The following is a 17,895-nucleotide window of genomic DNA, read 5'->3' as shown; positions in this document are numbered from 1 at the left end:
GAGAATATATTTGGGATGGTCTGATTTCTATTTTATACATACATGAAATCCACTTTCGGGGTCCTAAGAATTATTCTAATTTATAGCCAGTAGCCTTCTTGGAGAGGACATCGGTGAACCTTCTTCCATTGCTTCCCCACTGAACTCTAGAGGTAGACATGCTCTTTGCATTAAAATGTTGCTATGCACAGACAAAACAATGGATGCAGAGATATATTTTATTAAACCATGGCTAATGAGTCACCTAACAGCATGAGGCAGACCAGCTAATATTCCAGAACTTTAAGTGGATATAAACAAATCACTTAGGTTTATTAGGCTCTAGCTTTCCTTTAACATGACCTGCTCCCTAACAGCTCCAAACCAGAGTACAGCCCATTAGCCAGGATCTGCTCCGTATTCATGCCATTATTTAAGCGAGAGTATAGCTTTTGCTCTTCACGGAGTTACTGCCCAAAATAGTGACTCCCAACTGTGATGCTGAGACTCTATTCTGCAATTCCTGAATAACAAGGTTTTCTCAGCATCAAGGTCACTCTACAGCCCAGATTCTATAACTTAATAGAGGACAGGGCAGTGTGCAGCCTGAGTGTGGGTAATGGAAAGGCACCTGGGCACACTCTCATTAGCACATGGGACAGTTATCCTTCAATTAAAATAGGAAAGAAAGGGCTCTGGAAACTTAGATCTATGTAGGAAATCTCTTGACTTGGAATCCAGGTTAAAAGACACATATCTGTACTACTGACTGTAGTTAATTGCTAAGGTTAAATTGCTAATGGGTAACAACTCAAGACCTCTGACATTGCTAGGAAACAGACCAGCTCCAAATAATAAAGAAGGTGTAGGAGTAGGGCATCTAAGTAAGCAAAAGAGTATCTTCAGTGCAAGGCATTTCTAGAGGGGAAGGAATTTTCTTGCCCATGGAACCTGAGAAGGTCTCTGCTTTTCTCTCGGAGCTTACATCTGATCCACAAGTGAAATCACTCTGGAATATCACACTCTCGAGGCCACTCAGAATTAGAGAACTCAAAGTAAAACTAAATGTCCATAAATACTGCTGTTCCCATTCTATGAAATGTGTTTGTGTTGGTTTAAAATATCAATGGCTGCTCTTGATTATAAGAAGAAATGGGTCCTGTTGTTCTGGCTTCACCTATACAGGGCAATAAGAAATAAGAAATAAGGCAAGGTGCTTTATCCTAGAGGCTATGGTCTCATTGTTTTTTTTTTATAGTCATTCAACAAATATTTATTACACTTCTCTTAATCTCTCTACTTGGTTACTGATCTGGGTATAATGGAGACAGACAATGTCTCTGTCCTCATTAGGCTTCTAAGTAAACAAGTGAATTAATAAATAAAACATAATTACAGATTGACTAAGTAGAGTGAAACAAGCTGGGTGTTCAAACAGCCTACATCAAGAGGTGACAAACTTTTCCTCTGAAGAGCAACACAGACTGTGGGTAGGTTATATGGTCTCTGTGGCATCTAGTCCACTCTGTCCTTGCAGCTTAAACATAACCATATGCCATCTCTCTCTCTCTCTCTCTCTCTCTCTCTCTCACACACACACACACACACACACACATTGGCTGTGTTCCAATAAAACTTTATCAACTCTAAAATGTGAATTTCTTGTGATTTTCATCTATCATGAGATAGCATTATTTAAACTATTTTCAAAAAAGGTTAGCTTTGTGAGTTATACAAAAGGGACCCTGAAGTGGAGGGTCAGATTTGGACTGTAGACATGCCTTGCTAAGGTCTGAATGTTTGTTTCTACCCAAAATTCATGTGTCAACATCCTAATGCCCAGCATGATGGTATCAGGAAGTTTATGAGGGTGGAGCCCTCATGAATGGGCTTAGTGTATTGTTAAAGAGACCCCCACGGAGCTCCCTAGCTGATGCTTCTCTGCAAGGACACAGAGAAATCCGAAGGCTGACGCTGGCACTCCTGATCTTGGACTTTCTAACCTCCAGATGGTGAGAGAGAAACTCCTGTTGTTTAGAAACTACCCAGTCTGTCCCATCTTGCTATAGCAGGCTAAATGAACTGACATGCCCTTTGCCTTGACTCCTGGCTACGTGATACATGGAGAGTGGGACACAGTTCACTTAAGTGGAGCTTAGTACGACTTCTCTGAAAACGTGACGTCTCAGTAGATGAGAAGAAATCAGCCGTGGGTAGAGCTAGAAGGAAAGTACCCTGGGTAGGACAGATAGTCAATGAAAACCTCCAAGCAGTGTAAGCCCAAAATCCCCATGATGTGCCTTGGGGTTTATTAAAGAATGAAAACTGAAGCAAAAAACCTTTAAAACTAGATGCCTTATTGCATCTGTGGGTATTGATCTCCAGTTATTAGTTGATAAACGTTATAAAAGGGATGGAATAAACATGGCATAAATAATCCTTTAATGAAATTTCACATGCTCTGTAATTATCTCAGCGTTGACTGAATGATGGGCTGCTTTTTTTTTTTCCTCTGTGTAGGATTACTGGGCAGAGTAAAAGACGAATCATTTAAAATCTCCATGTCAATTAAAGTGAATTATCCTGTAGAAATAGTAGACATTTTTCATTGACTGTTTCTACTGTATGTCTATGTCATTGAGCACATAACCATACGTTTGCTGGCCAAATGTTATCATTCACTCGGGTAGGCTTTGTACAATGAGATTACGTGCAAAGATGAATAAAATATACTTAGTCGTATATTCATTCAGAAGTCTACTCATCAGTGTCTTACTTATATATAAAAGGCTTTTATGTCACCGCAGACTTGTAACCTGGCCATCTGGATAGTACGACTGGAGGGCATCCATAAAAGTGAATGATGAAAAGAAATGTCCAAATACTGTTTTATATAGTGTTTTTTTTTTTTTTTTTTTTCTGAACCCATACTTCATTTGTGATTTCAAAGCTGGCACAGGAAAAAAAAAAAAAAAGAAATAGGAAAAATTACTTGCAGAGATACCTTATGTGGAAGAGAGATGATTATTTCTGTCTATATTTTAAAGCCATGACAGAACTCCAAATCTTACCCAGATGCTGGTAAAGGGGAACATTTTCTTCATGTTAGAAATAATACCCAGAGAACACACCCATCTGTCTGTTATAAGAAAATGTCCAAGTCACATGTTTATCAAGAGAACCCAAAGTGTTAGAGCTAAAATATGCCAAGAATAACAACAACAAATATCAAAGGAAATAGTGGGCAGTAGGACTTTAAAATGTGTTTCTGGTGAAAACGGTATCCAGAGTATCTGTTACAGACAAAGTACCTCACAAGATTAAATTTATGATGTTAACACAGTGTTTAAAAAAAAAGATGGCTAGGAGATTCATCTCAGATGTGAAATAGAAAAATTGTGGATGATATCATTAAACCATTTGGTGCCTATTTCAAATTTTCACCAGATGAATAAATGTATCTTTGTTCACAGAACTTTGACCCTTGTTAACCTGTATGCACTGCACATCCTTAAACTTAAGGATGTGGCATAGTGTAGGAATAGTGTACACAGTGTAATAGTGTACATAGTGTTTCAGAATTAAAATTATGTCCAAAGATTGTCTGGACATAATTTTGGACATAATTTTAATTAAATTTAACAATCACTTACCTTACCCCCTTATAGGGTCCTATATAGTAAATGAATAAGATTGAAATATTTCCCCAAGATTTCATGTCCATCCAAAACAAACAGTCTTAAAGAACTCAAACTTGAAGCCGAGAAGTTAAATGCCATAATAAAGGGGGGAAATGTGAAGGGAGCGGAGGGAAGGAAATGGTTAATCCTGAAGGAAGAAACTGGGGATGTTTCATAGATGAGCTGGCATGTGAGCTGAGCCTGTAACAATGAGGATATAGGGGAAAGCATCCGGCCACAGGCTTTCTCATCCATGGGAAACCATCTTATAGGTTTGGGAGCAGGAAGTGCTCTGAGCAGTTCCGATTTGTTTTTATTTTTCACAGTTTTTAAACATTGTAAAATGGAATAAATGTACAGAAAAGCACATACCTTATAAATGTTTGATATCTTGCTTTTTTTGTGAAACGAATTCCTATAGGTGTGACTCTTCTCCTACCAGGGGAAAAGCAAAATAAAGCATTAGCGCAGAATCCCACAAGTTCCTGAGTCAGAGCTGGCTTCGTGGGGGTCCAAGGCTCCCTCTCTAGCCTTAGTGTTCTACTGCTGCATCTTGAAATTCTTGATAATTTTGAATAAAGGATCCTGCCTTTATATTAGGTTCCACAAATTATGCAGCCTTTCTTGTCCCCAACCCTCATTTTCTAACACATTCAAACATGCAGTATCCCTCCCGAGTGCTAACCATTATTTTTTATTTTCTTTATACAGTTTATTCCCTAATTGCACAAGAACAAAAAAAATCGTTTAATTTTGTTTTTTATGAACATTAGATAAATAGAATTATACAGTATGTATTTGGTTGTGTCTGGCTTTTTTCACTCAACATTTTGAAGGAAAGAATCCTCATATCGTGATTCATTCATTTTCTCAGTTACATTTGCGATGAGCTCTATCTACTACATTACTCAGGATTGATTGATAAGAAGGGAAAAGCAAGACTGGGAGCAAAGGGGCCAGGAAGGGAGAGGCCGAACTTATTGGTAACTACAATGCGGGAGCTTGGGACCTATAAATAATACCACAGGAAAATCTCTGTTCTCTAGAAACCAGTATTTCAGAACTCTCAGACTTTTAGAAATACTGCAGGGCATAATAGACCTATGCTAAAACAACAGCAACAACAAACCCTGCTTTGGGGCAAAGAAGCGGGCCCTGAGCATCTAGCAAGAGATGACAGTAAAGTTTGTTCAAGAAACCAAAAATTATCCCCAGCATGCCATGTTGGCCAAGGGAAAAAAGTATTCTAATTATACACACACACATTTATATGGATATGCACACATCTGTGTGATTTATACATTTTTATATTGCTCACATATACTTCTTACGGTGCGCATGAACTCAAGTGTAATAGTAGCATAGACTAGAAATGAGTGTGATTTTTTTAAAATGGAAGTAGTATAGACAAGAAATAAGAAAGTAATTTTTTAAAAGGAAAAGGAAAAATAGCAGAGACGACCTGAGGCTGTGCGGCAAAGTTGGTGGCAGCTGTGCTGGGATCCTGGCGTCTGTGATCAGACACGAATGGGGCAGTGCCAAGGAGCGAGGACTGGAGACAAAGCGGAGAAAAACTAGATACTCTGCGGAGTGTGTGGTGGGCAGTCACTTTTTTTTTTTTTTTTGAGGTGATATTTTTTTTTAAATTTTTTATTTTTTATAAACATATATTTTTATCCCCAGGGGTACAGGTCTACGAATCACCAGGTTTACACACTTCACAGCACTCACCAAAGCACATACCCTCCCTAATGTCCATAATCCCACCCCCTTCTCCCAAACCCCCTCCCCCCAGAACCTAGATGTCCATCAACAGATGAATGAATCAAGAAGATGTGGTATATATACACAATGGGCAGTCACTTTTACCCTGTACTCCGTATATCCGTGATTGGCGCTGCATTTTCTGAGTGATTATTAAATTCACCGGAAGTTTAGGGCCTTCCTGGGTATCTCAGCTGTAAGCGTCTAGTCTGCTTTCCTGGCCCAGGTCAGGATCTCCGGGTCTTGAGTTCACCTCTGCCTCCAGCGCTGCTCAGCAGCCCATCTACTTGGGACCCGCCCCCGCCCCCGCCCCCGCCCCCGCCCCCGCCCCCGCCCCCGCCCCCGCCCCCGCCCCCGCCCCCTGCAAGCCTTTCCGAGCGCATGCGCTCGCTCTAAATAAATAAAATCTTTTAAAAAACAAAATAAAATAACCAGAAGTATTCTAGTAGAAGACAGGATCTATTTACAGCAGTGTTTTATTTGGTTGGTAACCCACTGAAGGTCTATCAGACACTACAGGTTAGCATTCTGGGAGAGACAGTCATTAAACACACATGACTTTTTTTTTTTTTTTTTTTTTTAAACACAAGTGACCTTAACTAGCAAAACCATCCCCGGTGCGGTAGAGTGCTAAGGCAACACCATGGAGCCAGTCTTGTTCCACAGCATGCATTCCGCGCTAGCACTAAGGAAAAGCAAAAGGCAGAAGCGTTTTTAAAAAACACCGCTAATCTAAAATAAAAAGGAGTTCTGAAAAGGGTAAACATTGTGAAGAGTGATTACAAACAAATAATATTTGTCATATTAATTTTTTTCTATGTCCTTATTATGTTGAAGGGACTGCATTGGGCAGTTTTACATAGGACACCATACTGTCCTCATAACCATTTATATCTGCACTATACAGATGAGGAACTGAAGTTTAAAGAAGTTCAATTAGTTACCTTTTGCTGTACAACAGCTTACTCCCAAATTTAACAACTGAAAATAAGGAAGGCTTATTATCTCACAGTTTCTGAGGGTCAGGACTCCGGGAGCAGCTGAGTGGAATGGTTCTGGCTCTGGATTCTTTGATGAGGCTGTCCTCAAGCTGGTGGCTGGCCTAGCAGTCATCTGAATGCTGGAACATACTAACTTCCAGGTTCACTTTCTGGGCGACTGGCAGGCCTCAGTTACTCACAGCAGGTGGACTAAGAACCTCAGGTCCTAGTCACATGGGCCTCTCCACACTGTTGCCTGGGTGTCCTGAAGACGAGGCAAAGAGAGCAACCCAAGGCAGAACCTGCAGTCTTTTATAACTTAATCTTAGAAGACTTACACCACCACTTGTATTATGGTCCATTGGTAACACAGTTCAACACTGAAATAGTGTAAGAGGGGACTATTCAGGAGGTGGGAACAGTGGAAGCCATCTTGGAGACTGCCTACCACAGAAGGTAAATAGGTCATCCAGTTTTACATCTAGGAAGTGACTGAGCCAAAATTTGGAAGTATGCCTGTCAGTCTAAAATTCCAATGCTCCTTCTACTGCATAGGATTTGCCGGACATGAAAGATTTAATTTTGTTAAAAGGTTTTTTTTGTTTTGTTTGCAGATTTTTGTGTAAACCAAAGTTAGGTTACCCAAAGCATGATATCATATACACAACCAGACTTGAAAACAAATAAGGATTTTTAAATGTGATTTTTTTCAATGAACAAATAAAGGATTGTATTTACCTCTCACCCAATATTGATTGAACAGGCATGAAAGAATAATGTGTAAATTCAATTGCCTGAAAAATCTGAAGTTTCAGAAGAGTGATCTGATGTTTGGCTTAAACACTTTAGGTTGACTTACACAAGACCATTCTTTATTTATTTCTCTCTTGTCTTCCTTCACTGTAAAAGGTGGAAAGGTTAAATGGGAATTTTCCCAGGATCCTGAGATCATGACCTGAGCCGAAGGCAGCGGCTTAACCCACTGAGCCACTCAGGCACCCTTCCCAGGCTCTTTTGCAACTAGAAGAGCATGCAGTGCAGAACTGGTCAGGGAAATTTAAAGGGAAGTCTCTTGGTGCTTTTGCTTCATGGTAAAGCAGAAGGTCCTTCTTCTGCATCCTTGGCTCCTCCCTCCCAGCCCCACCTTCTTCCTGCCACAAAAGCAGATTGATCTCTGGGTCTGATTTCTCTTCACTGAGCTGTTGAACTACATCCAGAAGAACTCCAATTCCAGACTTCTTGTTATGTGAGAAAGAACCTTTTATTTCTTTGGCCTCTCCATCCCTTAGTTGGGTTTCCAGTTAAGTGCAGCCATAAGTATTTCTAATTCTTTCAGTGTGAGGCAACTTTAGGAGATGTTAAAAATAAGATCAGCAAATCCTAAGGGAAAGAGGGGGTGTTAGAAAAGTTTTGTGGCTTGTTAAGAAAACTTATTTCTAAACAATTTGCCACGTAACCTAAATTCCTACATTATGCCAACTGAGGGATATGACAGCCACAACAATGTGTATTATAATTATTATTTTTCCTTAGATTCTAACAACAGTGTGGGAAGCTAATTTTTTGCAAATAGTGCTGGAACCTTCTATGGGCGTCTCTTCTGACCTTTCCCTGACCAGCCTCCCTGATTGCTCTATGGTTTGAACTATTCCCTTTGCTCCTGTGTCAGCTCATTATATTGAAGTCTTTGCCGCAACTGCCGTGACAATGCCGAAAGTGACTATTTTTTCTGTGGCTATCCACTGAAGAGATATGCGCTGCTATAGAAGTCCACCCAGGACCCTCTGTAGTGGCTGCAGCTGCCAAAACTGTAGGCCCCAGCAACAAATGTTGCAGAAGCTGTGGGCCAAACGCTGTTGGCATCGCAGTGGTCTGAAGACCTTGCTACTCCATTGCACTTGCTTTTCTTTCCATTAGGGAGTCTCAACAGGGCAGCCCCAAGGGGTAACCCGAGAGGTGAGCGCTACATTGAACAGATCTTTCTGATTATTCCTGCTCTCCTTGCATCACATTTATGAGCCTCAACAATCTCTTCCCTTTCTTCTCCAGTGGTACCTCAGTCTCTTACAACAGCATGCTTTCGCTGGTCTCATTTGCTGCCTGGGACCTTTCTCCCCTGGGTTGCCCACCTCTTAGAATGAAACCACCTTAGGCTCAAGCTGTAATTCTTGAAACGTAAAAGTCTTATGAAGTTGGCCTAATTTAACTCGTAGCTTTATCACTAATAAAATGTATCTGCATTAAACAGAATAAAAATAGACTGCTTCATATTTGGGAAGTTACCTGGCACAGTCCCAAAGCATCCTAGTGGTTACCTGTTGCTTAGAGTAGAAATAATGCTTGGAGAGTCAAAGATAGTCTTGCTTGTCCAACCAACCCTTTCCCAGCATTTTCTTTTACATTTAATGAAGGATCTTCTCAGAACCATAGGCTTCCCAAGGATAACAAAACAATTCTGTTTTTACGAAATTGTTCAGCTCACCCAGAGGAAATACAGTGGTGTCTGTGAATGTTATTTCTATCTTCCAGCCACCAAATATTAACTGCCTGGGTCACCCTATAGAAAACGTGTTATTCAAGATAGGAAATGTAACTACATATGAGGCTCTATGAGAAAGTAGATTTATCAGACATGTAATTTTCAGAAATTTCCATTCCATTATTACAATGAATATACAATTTTAAATGTTGCTTATGCCTGGTATTCTATTCAGAGAACGGTTGAGAGAAAATTTCAGCCTTTAAACCATGTTAGCAAAAGTATTTTTTTTCCTCTTTCCTGATAAAGAATTTGCGAGCTTGAGAATAATTCAGTTCCCAAACACGGTAGGACACACAGAAGGAGTGAGGGGCAGATTTCTTATAAGCCCCAGGGAAAACTTAGGGCAAAAGAGTTGGAAGCCTGGGTGCACAGTGACAAAGAAAGCACAAATGTGTTAATGATGCTGAAGTCACTGAGGGGCTCTGAATGGTGCTGACACATCAAAGGGCACTGTTTTCCACAGAGAGGAAGATCATTTCTAGAGAGAGACAAAACCAGTGGGGAGAATGCAGCTGAAGCCCTTGATTCACTGGTCAATTGAGCAGACAGGCTGCTGTGTTCTGCGGCCCAGAGGTCATGAACCTGAACATGCTTCATCACACCTTCTGGACAAACAGGCAGACTACCCCAAACCAGGCTGTCCTCAGGGACTACGTGACGAAAACAACTTCCTGGGTTACTTGAACATAGGAGAGAGACAAATACTCCCATCAAAACCCATTACATAAAAGAGGAAAATTCTTTGATAAGTTCTTAAAAATATTTGTCTTATTTGACTTTTAATTTCTTGGCTGTAGACTACGTGAAGCTGGAAGTTAAAACAGCCACGAGAAAACTAGAACTGGTTTCTACATTTTAAGTAATTCTATAATAAAAGGCATAAAATGGAAAACTATAAAATAAATATGTAAATAAAAGACAATAAAATAGGAAACTATTTAAAAAGTTAGGGAGTTTTGGGGGGTCATTTGTTATTTTCACTTTATTCTTTCTGCTTTTTTTATACATTAATTCCTTACAGTAAACATATACTACTTATCTAATAAAAATAATATAACTTTTTCTTATTGTGAGAGAACCCCCTACACAAGTACAACATTTTCTAGACTAATATTCCACTACTCAAAATGACTCATTTTCTGAGGTTATGTACTCAAGGTTTTATTTTAATTTAGCGTGCAACAGAAAGAAACACTCAAGAGACCACACAGGTAAGACCGTTTCATTGAGTTCATTTAATTTCCCATGAGTAATGAAACTTTTCATCACAAGTCAGTGGTTTGTGTGTATTTTCACTAAGGTTGGCATATGGGAGATACAGAGTTAATTTTATAATTATTTATTTGTATGTGTTGATACAAAGCCCTCAGGAATTTTTTAAAATTTTATTTTATTTTTTCAGTGTTCCAAGATAGCTCTCAGGAATTTTAACAGAATCTGACCAGAAGACTTATCAAGACCCTTCAAAAAAAAAAAATTGAATTGGCGTCTTCACAGAATTGGCATCTTCACAGATTCATGGAAACCAAATTTAGCAGCTTAGCAACTTCACACTGCGAACCACACAGACGCTGTTAAAAACAGTTTCATTTCTACTCTGATTCCCAAGACCACACCTGCCCTCCCAACCTTCCGCAGGTGTCTTGCCGTTTCTGTTTATGGAGAGAAGGTTGCTTGTAGCTTGAACTTTCTCGGCGTCTCACCCTCTGAGCTCCAGTTCAGTTCTCTCGGCTTTTCTTGACTGTTGGAGAGAAAGGATGTGTCTTTGGCCATCCCACTAGAGTCCTCAGATTCCTCCTCCGTCCTCTCTTCAGAAACATCCATTCAGCTGACATCCTATTGCTTGGATTTCAATCTCTCCATCTTTACTGATGCCCTCCTTTCAAATGAAAAGCAAAGTGAAATGGGACCATAAAAAATGAAACCTTAAAAAAACACTAGTTAAAATATCTACCCAGAGGAGGCATCGGCTAAAACTACAAACATGATGAAATAAACCTCTACTTTCTATAAACATAAAGGACAGGTACCATCTAACTGTTCGAAGACCCAACTTCAGTGTCACAGAAGATCAGCAGTCCCACTGTGTGAGCAAAGGCCAAGGGATGGTACATTCATTTATGCAACATACATTGTCAATGGTTAAGCAGTCCTTACCTGGTAACTTTTACATTAGATTGTTTTCCAGAAATGCCTTTTCATGTTATGTGCAAAATTAAGTCGTCTTTAGAGAAAGGGTTTATCCAGTGGATACTTTGGTATCTTTCTTCAAGATTGCACTGATTCTGTGCTTTCACCCAAATAAGGGTAGACTCTGCTGATCTTAAAAGTCATTTTTATGACTCAGGGAGACTGAAACATTAGTATACATTTTTCTAAGGATCCAGGAAGTGTTATGTCACACCAAGGATTAATATAATCTTCTACTACAAGCGGAACTTGGAAAAGAAATAAAATGTGATTCATATATTCATCAGTAAATACTGATGGAGGGCTTCCCATGTAGGCACTGTACTAAATGTTATGAGGGACAAGAGTGGCTCCAAAGATAAGCTAGGTATGGACTCTACCCTCAAGGCATTCACACGGTGCTGGGTGACAAGACACAGATGTGTAAATAATTATGGTAAAGGCTAGATAATGATTCATGCCATAAGTGAGGCGAAGACATCTAACAGATTTCATAGGAGGAAGTGACCAACCTTAAAAATTTCTGCATCAGCAATGTCCTTACTTCATTTTGAAGTCCAAAGCCCTGGTGCAAATCTTTCTGTGGGAGACTACCTGAATGTAATAAAAATCACTACCGAAGAATCCCTAACAGAAAGCATTCACAAGGTGGCATCTTTCTGGTACTCGTACCAAGATTCAGTAACACCCATCCACATGACTAACTGAAGTCCTGACGGTGGTTATCTTCTAGATGGGGCTGTCGGGCTACCTGGGGCAGGGTAGTAATTGCTATGCATTTATGGGGTACTGCAGCTTTAAAAGCATGTTTCCATCCATTATCTGTTAATTATTATCCCCGAGGACAGGCTGGCACCATGCAAAGTACAGCTAGGACACCAGGGTTCTAATTCTGCTCAGTTCTCTCTGATGCAAAATGAGGGGTTTGGTCACTAGATTCTCTCCAAGGTTCTTCATGTAGCTAGGTGGGTAGGGCAAATTTTATTATCACCATTTTATAGACCAGGAAACTAAAGTCAGGAGAGCTCAAGGAACCTGTAGATAATAACTGATATCCCAGCTCTTGAGATTAGGCACCAAGACCTGTAAAAGACAAAGCATTTTCTACTCTGTCATACTGAGAACCCCTCTTAGTAAGAGGACAAAGAGAGGCCCACATAGCAGTAATCTAAGTATTTAAGTTATAAATCAAGAGAATGAACTGTTAACAAAATAATCGATCTATCCTCCCACTCTGACAAATACCTCCTTTACAAGAATCTGGACCGCCAGGTGAGAATCATGAATTCTGGGACTCTTCCAAGTAGGAGGCTGGAAAGGGGCAGTGAAGGGGAAGCTGATGCTACTGAGTCCTCTTCCCCCACCTGGTAGGGCCCAAAGTGCCTGGGAGGGCGCACCTCAGGCCACAAGTCCAAGCACTGCCCACACTCCAACAAAAAGCCATTCTTGGACACAAGACTAAGTTCAGAGGCCCATGCGAGTCCTGGAGGAGGGTTTGTTACTCTCTGGGTGAGGATTCCAGAATTCTGACTCCCTGGAGCATGGTCTAGAAGAGGGTTCAGGTTCCTTGACTGCATGGGAGGGGGCATTATGAAAAGGAGAACCACAGAGCAGAGATCCCTTGGGTTTAAGAGACAGTCTGATCACACTACCTGAAGACCAAACCTAAGAAAGAGGAAAATCCGGGACCTTTCTTGTGAGAGGGTAGTATGGCTTAGTCACAAACCAGGTTCTGCAGAGAAACACCTGGGCTGGGATCCTACGTTGGCCACTCACTGGCTGTGAAATGGCAAGCAAGTTAACCAACATCCCAGGACCTCAGTTTCTTTATCTTTAAAATACATGTAATAAGTATTATGTGGAGTACATGAAACATGTAAAACGTTTGGCAGGCATTAAATGCTGGGTAAGTAAATGTTGCGGGGGTTCTCTTCAGCTGCATTAGGTGAATGCGCCTCTGAGAGGCTTTTCTGGAGAATTATATAAGCCTAGTTATATCCAGGCTCGCTGATAGTCAAGGTTAAACCGTTCTCTCCACTAAATAGTGAGGCTAGGGGCAGGGATGGGCACCAACCACCCCACCCCGCCCATGTCCCGCCGGGTCGGACGACGGGGGACTTCGCCCGGCAGATTCTGAGCTACAGCCAGGAGCTCAGGAAAGGTTAATTCGCAAACGTGGCCGTGAGTCACGGCGGGACTAAGGAACGGAAACCAAACGTTAGCACACAGCCTGGTTCGTCTGTGTGATGCGCAAGGGGAGTGGGAAGTAGCATCGGATAAAAAAGGCAAGACTCGGAGCCCGGGTTGACGCAGCTCCGTCCCCTCCTACCCACTTCACTTTAGGGCTCACGCAAACTTCGCTGAGTCTTCTGACAGGTCTTGACATCTCTCCTCCGCGAGGAGGGAGGGAGGCTCAGGGCAAGTCGAGACATCTCCCTCGCACCTCCCGTGAGTGCGAGCCCAGCCAAATGTGCAGACTGCACGCCCAAAACGAAGAGACGTTTAATAAGGGCAAGCCTGGGCATTCCCCCACCCCTCCGGGTGACACGAACTCAAAGTGGCCCATCTCCACACCCTAGTCCCCCCACTTCCCTCTCTGCAAAAACAACTTGGACATTTTGCTGCTGCTTGCGGACCAAGAACTGCAACTAGACCTTTCTGCTCCCGTTAAGGGACAGTCGTGACTGGGCACTGCGAAGTCAGACTCTCTCGAAAACACCAACAAAGAACTATATTTAGCTCTGAGCTCTCCGCCTAAATTCCTCTTATTTTTTCACTCTGAGCTTCAAAACGACTAGGTTGGGGAAGTGGGAGGAAGGGGGCGGGGGGAGCAGCAGAGAAAGAACAGCTGTGCCTCCGCCTCTCAACTCAATCTCTATAAATAACCAATCATGAGCCGAGGCTACTTTTTAGCCAATGAAGCAACCCAAACTGGTAAAACCTTGGCGGTAGCCAATGAAACAACAGTTAGGGGTGTGAGATTTGCGCCCCGGAACCAATGGGCCCCGAGTCTGGGAGAGGTAATTTGAGCTGGGGTGTGGGGGTGTGGGTGTGTGGTGCAAAAGCTTCCTATTTCTAAGCCCGAAAACCTGTTCTGCCCACTGAGCATGCCCTGACTAGCTGCGGGCGCCGCCACGACTTTTGGATCGGGTTGTAATCCGACCGCCGGGTTTCCGCCCCAGCCCAGTAGGGACGTGGGTGGGACCCGCCAAGTCCCAGCCCCAGAGAGCTCCGCTCAGGAGAGGCTACCCCTTCCCCTGTCGGGACAGGATTTCAGCCCTGAGTTCCTGTTTTCTTTGTCGAGGAGCTGAACTGCAGGCAGAGTGGCCGCAGAAGGCCCAGTAGTGTCTCCGAGGTGAAGGATTTAGAAAAAGCTGCTCCGTGGGTGGGCAAAGATGCTCCACCCACTGCTCTCGCACTCAAATGCCCTTGGGGTCTCCGACCCGGAGACGCACACTCGCTGGGGGCTCGGAGAGTGGAGTCCACAAGCTTTTGATAACGGGAGTCCACAAGAACACAGCCCAACCCATTACGGGAGCGGCCCTCCGCGCCCACACGCTGCTTGCAGAGCCACCGCCCTACACCGCCCTACACCATCCTCCCACACCTTCATCCTCTCACCTGAGCTTTTCCAGCACCCCTCAATCACCTACACACCCCCGTACCTTTCTCAACCAGCTCCTGGATTAGAGCCTCTCGCAAACCTCGCCACCAGACTCAAAACTGTTAGCCCCACCCTCGGGCCCGCCCCCCCGCCTGGTCCCCGGGAAAACCAGGAGCGGCGGATCAGGCGGGCGCGGCCGTCGGCGCACTGGGCATGCTCGCCGGGGCGGGGAGGGCCGGGCTGCGCGCGGCGAGTAGGAAGCCCTCGCCCCGCGGAGGCTGCGGGAGAGAGAGGGCGATGGGCCGCGGCGGTGGGCGCACGCTCTACGGGGACTCATGCCACGCGCGTCCCTGTCCGGCGCGCAATTAGCAGCCACCTCCGCAGCCCACCGCCACCACCCCTTCGCCCTCCCGGGCGGCCGCACCGAAGAGCTGCAACCGTCGCCTCGCACAGGCTGCCGGCATTGTCCTCCCGGTCCGCCGCCAAGCCTGCCGCTGCCGCCGCGGACTGCTGCGGGGCCCCGGACCCGCGCCCCAGGGACGCGCCGCCGCCTTCACCGTCCCGGCCCCCGGCTCCCGGTCCCCGGCCCCCCGTTTGGTGATTTCTGAGCCCCGCGCTCCCTAGCCGCTCTCTCCTAGGTTTTTCCCGCAAGGCTGAGGAAGAGGAGAAGTCGCCCAGCCGCCAAACCCAGGCTTCCTCCGGCGCGCAGCCCCGACGGGGCCGCGGCAGGCGCGGCGAGAGCGCCGACGGAGCCATGAGAGAGTACAAAGTGGTGGTGCTGGGCTCGGGCGGCGTGGGCAAGTCCGCGCTCACCGTGCAGTTTGTGACGGGCTCCTTCATCGAGAAGTACGACCCCACCATCGAGGACTTCTACCGCAAGGAGATTGAAGTGGACTCGTCGCCGTCGGTGCTGGAGATCCTGGACACGGCGGGCACCGAGCAGTTCGCGTCCATGCGGGACCTGTACATCAAGAACGGCCAGGGCTTCATCCTCGTCTATAGCCTCGTCAACCAGCAGAGCTTCCAGGACATCAAGCCCATGCGGGACCAGATCATCCGCGTGAAGCGGTACGAGCGTGTACCCATGATCCTGGTGGGTAACAAGGTGGACCTGGAGGGCGAGCGAGAGGTCTCGTACGGCGAGGGCAAGGCCCTGGCCGAGGAGTGGAGCTGCCCCTTCATGGAGACGTCGGCCAAAAACAAAGCCTCGGTGGACGAGCTGTTCGCAGAGATCGTGCGGCAGATGAACTACGCGGCGCAGCCCAACGGCGACGAGGGCTGCTGCTCGGCCTGCGTGATCCTCTGAGGCGCCCGCGGCTGCCGCGCGCCGGCCGCGCTCTGCGCACAAAAGCCAAACGCACCCGACTCTCTAAATGTGATTTCTCTTCTTGCTTTGAGATTGGAGACGACTTTGCATTGGCCGGGGTGTCCCGGGAGCCCGGCTGGCCTCTGCGGCCGGCATCCCCTGCCTCCGTCCCGTGTCCGAAGGGGTGTCCCGTCCTCACCATCCGACACCCGGTGGAAATGTGGCTCTTGGAAGCATGTACGTTTCTCATTGATTTTGGTTGACGCATATTTCCCCCATTTAAATGCCGTTAGGGCGCTGTATTGGCAGCTTGACACCGGCAAGCGAAAGTTTCAGCGTGGAAAAAAAAAAATGGGGTGGGGAGGAAGAGTACGAGGAGGAGGTGGAAAGGGAGGGGGGATTCCCCCCCCCCCAACAACCCTTTTCTAGTTGCAAGTTTTAAATACCTGGAAGGAAGTCCGGGAGAACCAAATGAAGGAGCAGGAGGAAGGAAGAAACTTTTGGTTTTTTCCTTGTTTTCCAGGAGTAGCTGGAAATTAAGATGGGGTTCCTTTTCTGCCAGCTTGGAAGGGCAGCCCTGTGACTGATTGTGATTCTAAGGATGTCTATGCAAAGTTGGATTCTTGTTACAGTGTATCCAATCTGAAGTATGCACATCTGAACTGGGACTGTAAACACTGATGCCAATACAGTGTGGGGTGCCAGAAAGTGTCTGCTGATATTTGTGGGAAAAAAAAAATCTATTTTGTTTACCTACTGTATCAAAGGGGAGTCTGGGGGAGAACGGTAGTATTTTTTTTTTAATCAGCTGTGAAAAAAAAAATGTTACAGATCTGCACATTTTTGTGTGTACTATTGTGTGCCTGTGTGTGTGTGTGATTTTTTTCTTTTTCTTTCTTTTTTTTTTTTTTTTTTTTTGAGTTTAGCTTTTTGTTCTTTTTGGTTGGCAGTGACAGGTTTTGATGACTAGCTCTTTAAAATACAGTACAAAGACTTCAAAAATGTGATTCAGGGCCCCCAGCACCCCTGTGTCTGCAGAGTGCCTTCAAAACTCAGCTGTTCAGCCGGTGCCAACCTGTGAACTTCCCACCATATCCCAGAATCTGCTATTCCCCAAACCACTTCCTAGTTTCCTTTCTGTAATCTTCCTGAAGGAGCCAGGACAATAGGGCCTGTTGTTTGGTGAATTTCTTGATTATTTCCAGCCTTTAAAATGTAATTTCCATGTCTTGCAATGGGCTTCCCCCCCCTTCTTTCTTTCTTTTTTATTTTGCTTCATTTTGTTCAAATGTTCAGGTATTTAGCTCCCCTTTTTTATTATTTTTTTTTTAATTTTTGGTTATCAGTTCTAGGGTGTTCCTCCAGAAGCAAAGAGCAAAATTTTACTGTTGTGATGTACCAAGAGAATTCTAACTAACTGTAATTTTTAATTCCAGACACGCGTTTAATCATTGTCTCTTCATTTTAAGACTTTTAATACAAATGTCATTTTTAAAGAAACAAACCCAAAACTATCGTTTGTGTTTCTGTGTTTCATATTCAGTGATTTAATACAGTATCATGGCTGAGGTGGATGGGGGCAGGTGCTTGATGCCCACAACAGAAAAACCTCAGTGACAAGTTGGGTGACATTACTTCCAACTCCTTAAATGTGTGTGTGTGGGGGGAATTATAAAGGTCTAGGAAGCCCTGGGGGTATGGCCATTATCACTTAACTACAAGAGGAGGGATATTGAATCTGTTCTGCTGACAGGGAGCAGTTTACCTCACTGTGGGTAGAGAAGGGTAGAAACCAACTGTTATTACTGCCTTAGATTTGGTGAAGTCGCCAATCTCCTGACCAGGCAGGG

At 44.3% G+C, this 17,895-nt stretch overlaps 1 protein-coding gene and 2 long non-coding RNA genes across 5 annotated transcripts in view; 1 reads left to right on the top strand and 2 right to left on the bottom strand.

Moving 5' to 3' along the window:
• The window catches only part of LOC131824970 (uncharacterized), a 159,578-nt gene extending 153,858 nt beyond the window's left edge, over positions 1 to 5,720 (bottom strand). The window contains exons 1-3 of one of the 3 annotated variants that reach the window (XR_009351068.1): positions 5,529 to 5,720; positions 4,032 to 4,094; positions 201 to 1,156 (exon numbers count right to left, since the gene is read on the bottom strand). This is a non-coding gene — a long non-coding RNA (uncharacterized LOC131824970). Of the gene's footprint in view, positions 1 to 200; positions 1,157 to 2,440; positions 2,930 to 4,031; positions 4,095 to 5,528 lie in introns of those variants that run through there. The other 2 variants (XR_009351067.1, XR_009351066.1) reach the window with 2 other exon arrangements.
• A 4,437-nt stretch (positions 5,721 to 10,157) lies between these two features.
• On the bottom strand, positions 10,158 to 14,750 carry LOC131824969 (uncharacterized). Its single transcript, XR_009351065.1, has 2 exons — positions 11,648 to 14,750; positions 10,158 to 10,824 (listed from the first exon to the last, which is right to left on the bottom strand). It is a non-coding gene; the product is annotated as an uncharacterized LOC131824969 (long non-coding RNA).
• Positions 14,751 to 15,493: 743 nt separating this feature from the next.
• Positions 15,494 to 17,546, top strand: RAP2B (RAP2B, member of RAS oncogene family). The gene has a single exon (XM_059163715.1). The coding sequence runs from the start codon at positions 15,494 to 15,496 to the stop codon at positions 16,043 to 16,045; it is 552 nt and encodes a 183-aa protein (XP_059019698.1). The 3' UTR covers positions 16,046 to 17,546.
• The last annotated feature ends 349 nt before the right edge of the window (positions 17,547 to 17,895 follow it).

The sequence above is a fragment of the Mustela lutreola genome, chromosome 2 (assembly GCF_030435805.1).
Source record: "Mustela lutreola isolate mMusLut2 chromosome 2, mMusLut2.pri, whole genome shotgun sequence".
In the NCBI taxonomy this organism is placed as follows: Eukaryota; Metazoa; Chordata; class Mammalia; order Carnivora; family Mustelidae; genus Mustela; species Mustela lutreola.
Note: the sequence above shows the minus strand (reverse complement) of the source record. Positions and strands in the feature narration are given on the sequence as shown.

Bases quoted from the DNA above. Each gene is read 5' to 3' on its own strand.
- RAP2B (XM_059163715.1), top strand. From the start codon at position 15,494: ATGAGAGAGTACAAAGTGGTGGTGCTGGGCTCGGGCGGCGTGGGCAAG.